The sequence below is a fragment of the Haliaeetus albicilla genome, chromosome 10, assembly GCF_947461875.1.
Source record: "Haliaeetus albicilla chromosome 10, bHalAlb1.1, whole genome shotgun sequence".
Classification (NCBI taxonomy): domain Eukaryota; kingdom Metazoa; phylum Chordata; class Aves; order Accipitriformes; family Accipitridae; genus Haliaeetus; species Haliaeetus albicilla.
The window spans coordinates 31,444,889-31,457,329 of NC_091492.1; the positions used below are offsets into that span (position 1 = coordinate 31,444,889).

The 12,441-nt window shown below is 35.5% G+C and overlaps 1 protein-coding gene across 6 annotated transcripts in view; it reads right to left on the reverse strand.

Annotated features, from left to right (window-relative positions):
* MPHOSPH9 (M-phase phosphoprotein 9) overlaps positions 1-12,441 on the reverse strand; it is a 32,184-nt gene that overhangs the window by 18,105 nt on the left and 1,638 nt on the right. For 3 of the 6 annotated variants that reach the window (XM_069794810.1, XM_069794812.1, XM_069794811.1), the window contains exons 2-7: positions 11,251-11,383; positions 10,154-10,304; positions 8,740-8,829; positions 5,203-5,723; positions 3,226-3,349; positions 1,010-1,100 (exon numbers count right to left, since the gene is read on the reverse strand). In XM_069794810.1, coding sequence (XP_069650911.1) covers positions 1,010-1,100; positions 3,226-3,349; positions 5,203-5,723; positions 8,740-8,829; positions 10,154-10,304; positions 11,251-11,357 — 1,084 coding nt within the window. In that variant the 5' untranslated portion in view covers positions 11,358-11,383. Of the gene's footprint in view, positions 1-1,009; positions 1,101-3,225; positions 3,350-5,202; positions 5,724-8,011; positions 8,048-8,149; positions 8,251-8,739; positions 8,830-10,153; positions 10,305-11,250; positions 11,384-12,441 lie in introns of those variants that run through there. The other 3 variants (XM_069794813.1, XM_069794815.1, XM_069794814.1) reach the window with 3 other exon arrangements.

Here is a 12,441-nt window from a genome sequence, read left to right on the forward strand (position 1 = left end):
CACAAACTTTTGTATTTCTACTGACTCCAGTACAGCACTTAAAACTTGTATTACCCAAGGAATAATCCTAGACAGCCACTTGGTATTACAAACTCTTCAGTTTGGTACTCAACAGCAATCTATAGCATGCAAAAAGACAGACTGCCAGGACTAAGAGGGATGGCACAAGAGAAACAAGATACATTCTCAATCCCACTTCAATTTCTTGTATGTGTCCCACTCTCAATGGGTTGTGAAGAAGCAATAAATATACAGTTTGCAGGGCTGCATCTCTGTGCCCCTGTTTGTTACTGAAATGAATCCACCCTGTTACAATCAAAATATGTGAATTAGTTTTTTGGCCTTCCCCCCCAAAAAAACAGCACCGACAAAACAAAACAACCCCCACACACCAAAACCACCCACCCACCCAAAAAAACCCCAACAAGCAAACCCCCAAACCTCCCCCAAAACACCACCAACCACCCCTCACACACACCCCCCAAAAAAAGCAAAACCATACCAACACACAAAAAAGCACACACACACCCCCTCCAATTAAAGAATCACCACATTACACACCGCATTATTTTGTTCTCGTCTATTCACACGGTTATTGAATCATGCCCTTGGCTTACAGGAATTCTGCCTCTATTACCATGAACTCCTGTGAGTACTAGACCAACAATGCTAATATTTAAAAGATCATTTGATATTGAACCATGATGTTATTAGTAATTACATTATGAAACAGTTTTAAACATAAAGCTCAGCTTTGAAATGTTGAGAAATTTGAAGAAAAAAATTGCTGCATGTCCTACATCTGCCAGCAGTGATACGTAGGAGGTTCCATCAGTTTGAAACACAAGATCAAGAAAAGCAGAATTATGCTATATCAAAAGTTTAATAGCTTGTTGGTGCTCAAACCCTCCTCACCTCTGCAAAGTTATTGCAGATGCACTCTAGTAAGAGTTTTAAAAAATGAGAATTCAAAAGAAAAGGAAATTTAAGTACAAGAAATTAACTATACCTGAAGCTTCAGACACTAAGGAATTCGGACTTTCATTTGGTTGATTGAGGTAAAAAGTGTAAGGTGGCAAAGCAGCATCAGTAAGGTTTGTCTAAAATTACAAAGGAAAAACAGGTTTATAAGGAAAATTGCAAGGCAAAGGAAAAAACAAATCAAGGCTACAATTTTAAAAAATTGCATGTAAATGTTATTAGTCTTTTTAAACAAAGAGATTAAATTTAATTATACAGCATTATCCAAACCTGTACAATTTATACTCAGGGCAATCACAGTCAAAAGGGGAACTAAGCTAAGCCACATAGAAAATATCACTATCTTTTAATTAAGTCATGTGTCTGTCCGCTTGTGGAGCATTTTTGAGATTAACTGTTACAAAAATACACATTTTGGACAGTCATCTAAACTTTCTTGCTCCTTAAGGGGTGCAAGTATATAGGGGGATGACTTACCAATAAAGTGTTACTCTTTCCTCATCCTAAGATTGGAATTTCATATATTCAGCTGTTATGACTCCACCTACCACAAATCCAGACGTAAACACTGCCTATCATCCCAGACAGACAAGATACTACATACCCTTCTTCTCATCACTCCAAACTTTCTAAGCAACCTCCCCAGCTAATTACAGACACAACTTTGAAAAGGGTGGGACTAACACGTGGAAAAAAAATTCACATAATTTAAGATTTGCTACAACTGTCCTCTTCCTTAATCAAAGGAAGAAATGTCATCGATATAACACAATGACACAAAAGCAACTGAGTGAGGGCAGCTAGCTTTAAAATGGTCATCTCTCATTGCTCTTTTCTACCATACTTAGGGCTTTTTGTTCCATTACAGCAGCTTAACAGTCACGCTACTTGGCAAATTTATACAGCTCGTACAACTGAGGACTAAAACAGGATAGAAACCATTGAGTTAACAAAAGTAAGAAAAAAATTTAGAACTAAAGCTTTTCAAGTTTTTGCATGAAGTACCATCTCACCTCAAGGCTATTTTGTCCCTCTTAATGTTTTTATTTAGGTATTCTCCTTTGCCTAAGGAGGAAGAAAGGAAAATGAAGGGGTATCAACTGAATTCTTACAAAGGAATAGAAAGATAAAGGTACTTTCAAAAGCTGACAGAGAAAAGAGACAATCCAGCAGATAAATTTGACTCCTGGTTTGAAATATCCCCTTAGAGTAACATCTTGTTTCCACTGACAATAGAAGAGTAGAGACAGCAAGTCCAAACAGCTACTCTTACGCTTTCTGGATCACCCTCAAAATGACCACAGGAAAGAAAACAGACCCTGCCTTGAATCAAGTGATTTGTATTTGCTAGTTCTATTCTCTTGTAGGTGGAGTCATTCACAGAGTTTCAGGAATTATTTCCTTAAAAATAGCATAAGGAGAGAGGTCTGTGACAATTAATATACTGAAAGTAATTCTAAAACTTCATAGTTACATGTATGATGATTACTCATACAATCATGTTGCCTAACATCCTTTTGGATCAGAAATATTATACATCATTAAACTTGCCTACCCAAAATAATCAGATTTGTGGACTTACACAATTAAGTCAAGCATATGGGGTGGGACACAAACCAAAATCTTCTCAAAATAAGAATTTTGAGATGATTCAGCAGTCACAGCAATACGCATTACTACAAATGGTTCTAAAGAGCCAGTCAGGTTTCCTAAATGTCTATTGTAGGGGTTGGTTACTTTTAGTAACTAGTGCTGTAACTGTGCTTGGAGTAGTTCAGTTTAGCCAAATCAGTCATACACAGTCGTAAAATAACGTATTATTCTTACATAAGCAATACAAAAAAGAAAAAAACCCAACCACCAAAAAAAACAAAACCCACCACCATCAAAACATGTTTGGATTATAGCATAACAGGCTGCTAAGAACACTAAAAAAGCCCAAACCAAACTAAACCAAAAAATCACTGCAACTTAAAATCCCAATCGGGAAGAATACTATCTATCCTGAACAAAGTCACCAATCCCTCCACATGCAAAGGGATGTTACCAGCTGAAATCAAAGATCCTTCCAAAAATTATAGGGCATATAAATTACCATGACTTTAAACATATAAATGGGAACACCACTACTCAAGTGCTTAAAGCTAAGCATGAAAGACCATACTGAATCAGAACATACTATAACACTGACAAAAATACCAGCAAAAAGAATAAAATTAGAAAAACACCATAAAATAGACTTACATTCTCAAGGGGTAATGTCTTTGCTTGCTCATTGTCTTGCATAGAGTTCACACATGATTCTTCGGCATTTATTCTTTTTGGTTGGTTTTGTTTCAACTTTTGCGCCCATGATGTTAAAGACTTACTATATGGTAAGAAACACACACATACACCATAAGTACATATGCCCTTTTCAGTGGGGACATGAAATCAGTTTCTTCTTCAAGGTGAAACATAGGCACTAAAACTCCACTGCCTTTGTGCATTTTTGAGAAACAATATAAAGTAATGAATGCTGAAATGTTTTAGGGCTCTTTTTAAAAAAAGTAAAACAAAATAACAAAACCATCCACAAACAAACAAATCACTGAAGGGAAAAGTGCTAATCAATTGCACCCATAATTAAAATGGTTTTCCTACTACAAAAAAAAAATCATAACAAAGAGCTCCATATTTTTAGCCAGGCAACTATTTTTTGGTCTGTTCAAGCAGATGCTGATCAAAACTACAAAATTAAGCTGGAATGCAGTGTTTTTTCTTATTTTGTTATCAGTCTGGTTGTAAAGATTACCTAAGACACACTAAGGATGCCTTCCAACTCAAGAGAACCTTCAAGGATAAGAAAGATCAAAACAAGATATAGAAGGAAACAGGAAAAAAAAAGGGCAGAAGAACAGAAACAAATAGAGACATCCTGAAATTCTTCTTAGAGGTAGATGTGGAACAATTTTCCCATTTTGTTAAAAAGCGACTCTTTGAAAAACTACATATTGTCCCAGTTTGGGACATACAATGGAAAGAATGAAAAAAGGTTACAACTACAAATCAAAAAACACCACCACCACACACAGTTTGGGTTAACCGTAATTCCACTTTGGTTTGAAACCTTTCTTCCTTCAAACTGAGTTCATAATACAAAACAGAAAGCAATTTCAAAGAAGAAAAACTTGTAATTTTTTATAAAAAGGACAAAAGAAAAAAATCATACATTAATGATTTCAAAAGTTGTCTTAGAAAGGTTTTTCAAACTGAAACACACTCGTGAATTGAGCTTCTCCAGCTCTAAGTTTTCCTGGCAGTCCATGAATTGCAGCTACGCCCCTCATGGAACTGTCCAACATGAATCGAATACTGGAATAAATCCCAGCAGAAGGGAGGAAGAGAACATATATGATCTACTTATCTGCTATCTGCTGAAATAACACGTTTCCAAACCACATCCTCTAAAGAAAGTTGGTTCTATGTTTTATTAAATACTAAGAAAATGCAAGTTCATTTTCACAATTCTCCGTTTTTCCAATAGCAAGAAAGTTTTTATCTCTGCAGACTACTATCGGGGACCCACAGCAACATGCTGCCCATGAGACCTCTGATACTGCTCATGGCCACATGAAGCCACTGCCATTACAGTCCAGTCTGACAGGGAGAGTAAAATACATTGTTAAATTCTGTGCAACTAGAGCAGTGCTTGGTCAGTATTATTGCCAAATTAGCTGGCTAGTCTGTCAAAAAAAATAAACTTGGTAGATCCACGGATCTATTGAATAGAGCAAAACAAAGATCAACCAAAAAAAACCCAACATGTTTGGCTGTTGTCTGATACAATTTATTGCTGTAATGCATGCATATAAGCTGACAAAAAAAGACTGGTTGAGCACAATAGCAAAATATCAGTCATATAAAACTGGTAATCAGCACCTAAAATTCTGGTGCGCAGATAAATACTATATGCAAACTGTATCTTAGCTCATATTTGCACAAAAAGTAGATTTTCGTATTTTTCCCCAATGTATCTATAACAGATAAACACTGCAGATGCAAATATGCATAATGCAGAAACATTAGACTAAACAAGTAACTTTATCTATCAAGCAGCATAGTATTTTTTACAGTCAAGAGGTTCCATTCAATTCTTACACGCTTCCAGTTACCAACAGCTGTTTACTGAATGGGAACTGTCTACAATAAATTAACATATTTGGAAAGTTTATCACGTACCTGGGTTTTTTTCCACATTGAGCTTCATCAACTTTATGTTCATGTTCAGCAGGAAAAACTAAAATATCATTCCTTCCTGATGAAAAATTTTCCTCTATTTTTTTTTGTAAAAGTTCTCTTTTATTTTGAACGCTGGCTACAACTGCATCACTCTGCAATACTGCTGCATCACCCTGTCCTTGTGAAGTTTCCTCCATGTAGTCTGTGCACTTGCTAATGTCATTAGATTTGCCAGGGTTCAGTTCGGAGGCGGAAAGTGTACCATACCCACTATTCATTGAAGCATCATTTGCAAAACATTCCTGATGCAGATCAGATGCATTTGGCTGACTTTCTGCTTCATTAGATCTAAGTTGATTGACAATGCACTCATTTTCTTCAAAGATTTCAGAACACATCCCCATTTGACTTTCTAGTGATGAAGAAGTGTCTGTAAGCTTGGCAGGCAAACTTCTGCTCTTGCCGGCACCCCAATTGCTGGTCTGCAATTTCACTAACTGCCTTATCTCATCCTGAATCAGCTACAGAAAAAGAAAGGGCAAAATTCCCGTGAGATCATGCTACAAATCACATTTATACTGTGATGCATCTTTAAGTCATGTTATTAGTGAGAGAATTGAGTAGTTATTTCAAATAACTCATATTTTTCAATGTGTAGACATCTCATGCATAAAGTAGATATATGCATATTGTGCAAAACAGTAAAATGTGCATGGTAACAATCCTTAATTCCATGCAGTGAATTACAGGTCTCAGTAGTCATTTAATAATGTAAAAAAACATGCATGCATGTATTCACTACATGCCTTCAGAACTATAGTTACCTACCAGCCAGCTGAAGAAATATAAACTATCTATGTATGTCATTAGAAGTGGACAAAAGTCTTTTGCTAAATTTAGGTCTAAAAGAATTTATAACTTGGATATAATTTTTTAAAGATTGCAAGGATGCTTTAATGGAAGTATAAACCATTACTCTACTACGCTAATAGGAATAATGTACCTCTGTAAGATTATTTGCATAAAACTGTACTTTAAAATACCCGATTTAGATAATATGTTATTAGGCTGTTCATATAATACAAAGACCTACATTTTGATTGTTTTGATATCTGATGGAGTGGAGCAAACCTATATTTAGATCACTTGAAGATATTTAACAGGTCACTTACTCTTTAGTCTGCAGTGTCTGTGAAGAGTTATTTCAGTATATTAGATAAGTAATATTTTTTTTAAGTTTTACAGTTGTGCACTGGTATACTGAAACAGCTCTGAGAAACAACTAATGCTTTTGTCAAGGCGTATGAAAAGACTTCATGCTAGTGCCCATGGCTGTGTCCTTTGGCCAGCAATCAGCACTTCTGCAGAGTTACATTGAGATTACTGAACTCTGCGTGAGCACACAACTCATTACACATTGTAAGACCAGAGTATATAGAGGTTTTCAAGAACACATTTCAAACTAATTTCCTCAGGGGTGGAGAAAAAAAAAAAAAGAACTTGCAATAATTTTACGAACATGGAACTCTACTAATGTTTTTTCACAGAACTACAGTATGTTACTCACATATGAGTAACAAGTGGAAAGCACAAATTGAACAAAAATCATTTGTTCTCTGAAAGTAAGAAATAAAAAATAAGACTTAGTTTCAGAGGAACCTACATGTAACGCTAGTCAGAAGTAAGCCTCATGTTTTATTAACCTGCAACAGAATTAACAATTGAATTTCAGCTGGCTTTCTATGAAAAAAAAAAACCAACAAAAAAACCCAACAAAACAAAAAAACCCAAATCACCCCACCACCAAAAAAAACCCACCACACCGCAGGATGAAGTCTTCTGTCATAATAATGTTTTTTGTTGTGCTAATGATTTCAGTCATGACTGCTGTGATCATTTGTGTTTAATTCTGTGATTCAACACTGTCAAGGAAGGTAGTGAAGAGAGAACAAAAAGGAAGAAACAGAATTGTGGGGAAAAAACCCAAACTGATCAGATTGTCTGCTGACATTTAATCTTTGTCATTAATAACTTGTGCAGGAAGAGTAAAAGGCTACTATTCTAATTAAATAGCACTTTTACTTCTCTTTGCATAGTCACAAATAAAAGTCTGATTTTAGGATGAGCCACAGGTGGTGATAGTTTGTCATTAGCACACTTGTCTTCTACTGTATAAATCACATAAGCCAAGGGTAGACCCCACTGATTCCAAAATGAACTCAAGGTCTTTTGATCCATATTTTCACATGGATGAAGATACATTTTTAAAAGCACAGTTGGTCCTGAAACAAGCATAGAGCAAGCCTTATCTCAGAGTCACATCAATGCTAATGCAGCATCTTGCTTTTCTACCACAAAGAGTAAATTATTATTTTTGTCTTTTTATTAGTCTTACTAGAATGTGTTGAGTTGCCTGTATTTCAGTATGTTCACTAGGTCACTGGCATACCAGTTTAAGTTTGGAATAGCTCCATCTATTTTATCTAATGCACTCATACAACCGAAAGTAAATTATAGCTGTTGATTTTATATTTAGTGTGGCAATTCATGCAGTTAGTAAGTCCCTGCTGAGACCACAAACTCAACTCTTCCAGAGGTAGCCTTCCTATTAAGAAAGACAAAAAACCAGCAAAGCCAACACAGTGGATTAGTCAAGACTATGATTAGCAACAAGTGAATCAAACCACTATGGTAAGAGGAAGGAAAGGATAAGGAAACACTGGCAGGACAAAAATAACAAGATGGGGGGAGGGGGGGGAGATGGGGAGGTGAGTGGGGAGAAACAGGAGATAGGATAAAAGGACAGTACCTCTTGTTAATTCAGTTCAGGAACTGTTGATTATTACTAGTGTAGAGGGCATCAGGAAAGGGAAGGGAAAAACAGCAACCAAAATGATGAAGATAATAAGCATTATATATTTATAGAATTACTGTCTCTTATACATACATATACATTTCTTCTGTTTTAATGCATAAATATGGTTCAGCAAAAAAGTGAATCTTCACATGGGTCATTCATTTTTCATTCTTAGAAAGGAGACTGTTCAACTGAAAGGTGAAATAAGTGTTCAGCTATTACAGTGAATGTTTTCTTATGCTATATACTGTCTAGATGAGGGAATGACAAGTTGCATAACATTTTCTAATCAAGAGAAAACTACAATGTCTCAAAATTAGAAATGATACAGTCTAACAGTTAATAAAAAACAGCTTGTACCTATGAAATCCAATTATCCTGTGGGCGTTCTGAACCAAATGTTTGTGAAAACAAAACAACTGAAAACAAATAATCCAAGAATCTTCACTTCTGAATAGGTTCCTACAAGTTACTTTGTTAATTAGCCAAGGCTGTCTCAAATATGCATCCTGTAAATAGGCATTGCAGTCATCCACTTCCATTAACTGCCTGTCTGAATACACTTACAGAAAAAGATGAGTGCCAGAGGCCATACTGCATTGTTTTGGAGGGGGGTGGGGTTGGGGGGAAGAAAAGAAACATTCAGCCTAACGTACCTACATGAACAAATCCTTACTTACTTGGATTTGATGGTGGAACTGCTCTTGCTGGGCAACTATTTGTTCTTGACATTGTTTTTCTACCAGTCTCAATAACTGTAGCCACTTTGTCTATTAAATCACAAAGTAAAATAATTAAAGCACAGTCATATTGCATCTCTTACCTTTTACTCTAGCTACAAAACAGTTTTGCAATTTTATACTTAGGTGTTGACATAATACAAAATTTAATAACAGCACTGTGGTTGTCCACTCCACAATACATGCAGCCCCCTATAATGTCAATCAGTGGAAACAATTCACCATGGACACATTCACTTAAAAAAGGGTCATTATAGACAGCAAAATAAGTCATTTGATGTAGAGATGTGTTAAAAGTAGAAACAGCTACAGTAGAAACAGTAGAAACAGGAAAGTACAGTCAAATTTTGGAAAGGTTGATTCCAGTTCAATAAATTATAAGCAATTTTAAAACTGATAATTAAATATCCCTATGTCCAGTGAACCATTTGCTTCAATAAGAAATTCTTCTCTTCAACAATCCAGCTAAAGGCCATGATGCATAACTATTTAGTGAAAACAAAAAAAATAATTAAAAAAAAACAGATCAAATATATAGTGTTGCTAAAATGTGGTAAAATCTGAATTTTAAAAACTGTTTTATGCTAATGTTTGTGGAGCCTGATACTTGGCGCATAGGACACGGGGCATAGAACGCATGTGCCTAGACATAGACATCTATATTCTTTTCTTAGAGCTGTTAAAGAGCACCCAAATTAAGCATCTGTCAAGACACAGTTTGATGGACCACAGCCAGAAAGCTAAAAAATTCTGCAGGAACAAGCCCATGGTGTGGAAACCTCATGTTCCTTACGGAGACTAAAAATAATGATAAAATTTAAAATAAAAAAGGACAAAGACAACATTAAAAAAAAAGGGTTTGAAGGAATTAGCTGATTGAACCTACATCATGATTTTTGTGTTGTTTTAAACATGGAAACAAACTAATCAGCTACACATCTTTACAAGTGGAATAAATAAATAAATAAACTAAAACAAACTCATTTTTAGAAAGAAAACTTCTAATATCTAGGATCACTTCAGACCAGTTTGAAGTACTACGATTTTAAAGGTTTAAATTTTTCAGTTCAAAAACTCACAATCTTTAAGTATTGTAACTTCAAAAAAAAAATTCACATCTGTATTGTAAAACACTAAGATAAAAAGCTAAGGTATTGTAAAAAGCTAAGATAAAATTGAAGTAAAAGCCATCCATGTGATTAGTTCATACATTGTAAAAGGATTTGTCCCATCATGAAGTAACATACTTATATAGATCTTGCTGCTAAACTATATCACCATTAGATTTGTCTCCCAAAATGCAAAGCCACTACATTAATATGATTTTTTTCAAATAAACTTTAATATCAAATACCTCACAGTTCTTGACAATTTCTGAGTCAGCATTTCCAATGTTCTGGATATCTTGCATAAAGGAGGCAAGCAGCTCAACAGAACCAGGCATTAATGAGGACCTGGTATTCCCTGAGTAACCAGAAACTCCATTGGGATTGGATGAGGGACTTCTAGTGAAACATGAGGAAAAATATTTCAATTTTTTATTGTGCCAGTTGTCCAACATAGTGGCCAAAATAATATACTACATATGCTATGCAGCCATAAAAGAATTATACACTTAATTTACATTGTGACCCTAATCATGCTGGGAAAAAAAAAAAAAACAATATGGTCATAAGAATGAGGATGTTTTTCAAGAAAATAAGAATGAGGATGTTTTTCAAGAAAATGTGAAAGAATCCACAGTATGCTTCATTCTTATCTTACATACTATTAAAATGCAGTAGCTTTCCAAGAACAGAGACATCATAATCAGCATAGATATTACTGCTTACTAGTACAAACGTCAGTCAGTACAGCTTTTCATCAAACCTATGTGCTTCTCCATAGGTTCTGAGGTCAGAAGCTTACAGATACAAGCTTCTGTGTAACAATGATTTATGAAATCCAAGACTACTGCCTTCTTTTGAGAAGTTACACATGCAGTAAGTGACTTGTTCTCATCTTAATAGGTTAGTCAAGAAGAAGCTCTCCTAATCTGTCACTGAGGCCATTAGTCCATATTTGCCCCTCTTATTGAATGGGAATACCTTGGGCATTGAACAGAAAAACAATTCAGTTTTCAGCTAAGCTGCTGTTCTCTACAAATGACTTAGCATAATGCATGATCTGTCCAAAGAATTATATCTTACAAATTGTCCAAGACAGGTTTCCCCCCCGCCATTCTAAGAGACACAAGGAAATGGAAGTTATTAAATTTTTAAGGAAGACTTCACAATTCTTTCGGTTAGGCTTTTCTCATTAAGGATTATACCTGTAAATGTAAAAAAAGCCCTAAAATATATTGCAGAGTATTACATATTATTTCACCTTAGTAACAATGTTATTATAAATGCATACTAAGCAAAACAAAAAGAATAAAAATATTTTTTAGGAATTCCTTCAACACATTACCTGTTACAATTCAAGTTACAGAGCGAGCTGTGGGTATTTCTCACATCAGAGTCTGCAGAAGATGAAGGGATTTGTTGTACAATATTCACCACATCACAGTTTTCCATATCTTAGTCCCAAGTATGACGTTACCCTGAAAATATAAAGAAGTAAGCATCACCTTCTTATTTTTAAAAGCCATTTAACTTTGTTGTTTGAAGAAACAGAATTTGATTAGAGACGGTTGTTTCAGCCAAACCACCCCAGAAAGCGCTAGCATTCCACAACGAACCTCTCTTCCCTATCCTCTGCTATGCTTGCAAACAGGTGCTATTTAGTCAGCCTTGCACTTGCTGGGACTCCTACAAATCAAAGAGATTCCTAGCTGTGCATCACACATCTAGAGTGGGCTGTAAAAGGTGTCTGAATCCAAAGCATCCTAGGTAGAACAGTGTTGTTGGGGTTTGGCTGGTTGGTTTTTTAAATCTGAGGCTCCACAGACCGTTTTTGAGACTCCTGTGAAAGGGCCCATTATCAATGTATTTAAATCTGCTGAACAGGGATCTGTGCCTTCACTGGAAGAAACACACCCACCAAAAAATAAAATCGAGACCCACCAAGTTAGACTGCCGTTGACCAGTTCTGCCATTTGTGTGTGTAATATTTGGCTTACTTTTTTCACAGAATGCTTGTTTTATTACTACTATATAACTGTAATTCAAAAAGCTTTGAAACTGTTTTGAGCTACATTTCTTGCTGATTAACAAACAAACAAAAAAATGTTGTCAAACAGAAATCCCAGAGCAGTTAAAAACAGCAGCTGGTTAACTGAAAGCATCATAAATAAATAAATACAAAATACTTGTGTGATGGTCTTACAGCACTCAAAGCAGCAGTTTACAAGAATGGCTGTAGAGAAACTGAAATATTCTTCCAGTTTCCATACTTCCACTAAGAAACACTTGAAATACACTGATACAGTTCTTCTATAGTTCTTATTTCAGCATGTTCTACACCCTAATTCATCCTATGTTCTAACACTGAAGAAAAACCTTACGATCATTTCACGGATGGCGAACAAAAAGAGACATTAAGAAATACCGTCCTAGTGGTCTGTGATAATACTACGAATAAAACCCTGCTGCCTTAAAGAAGCACAACACCTTCAAAGCACAACCGTTCTTTACAGGGCTTACAAGGACATGCTACTGG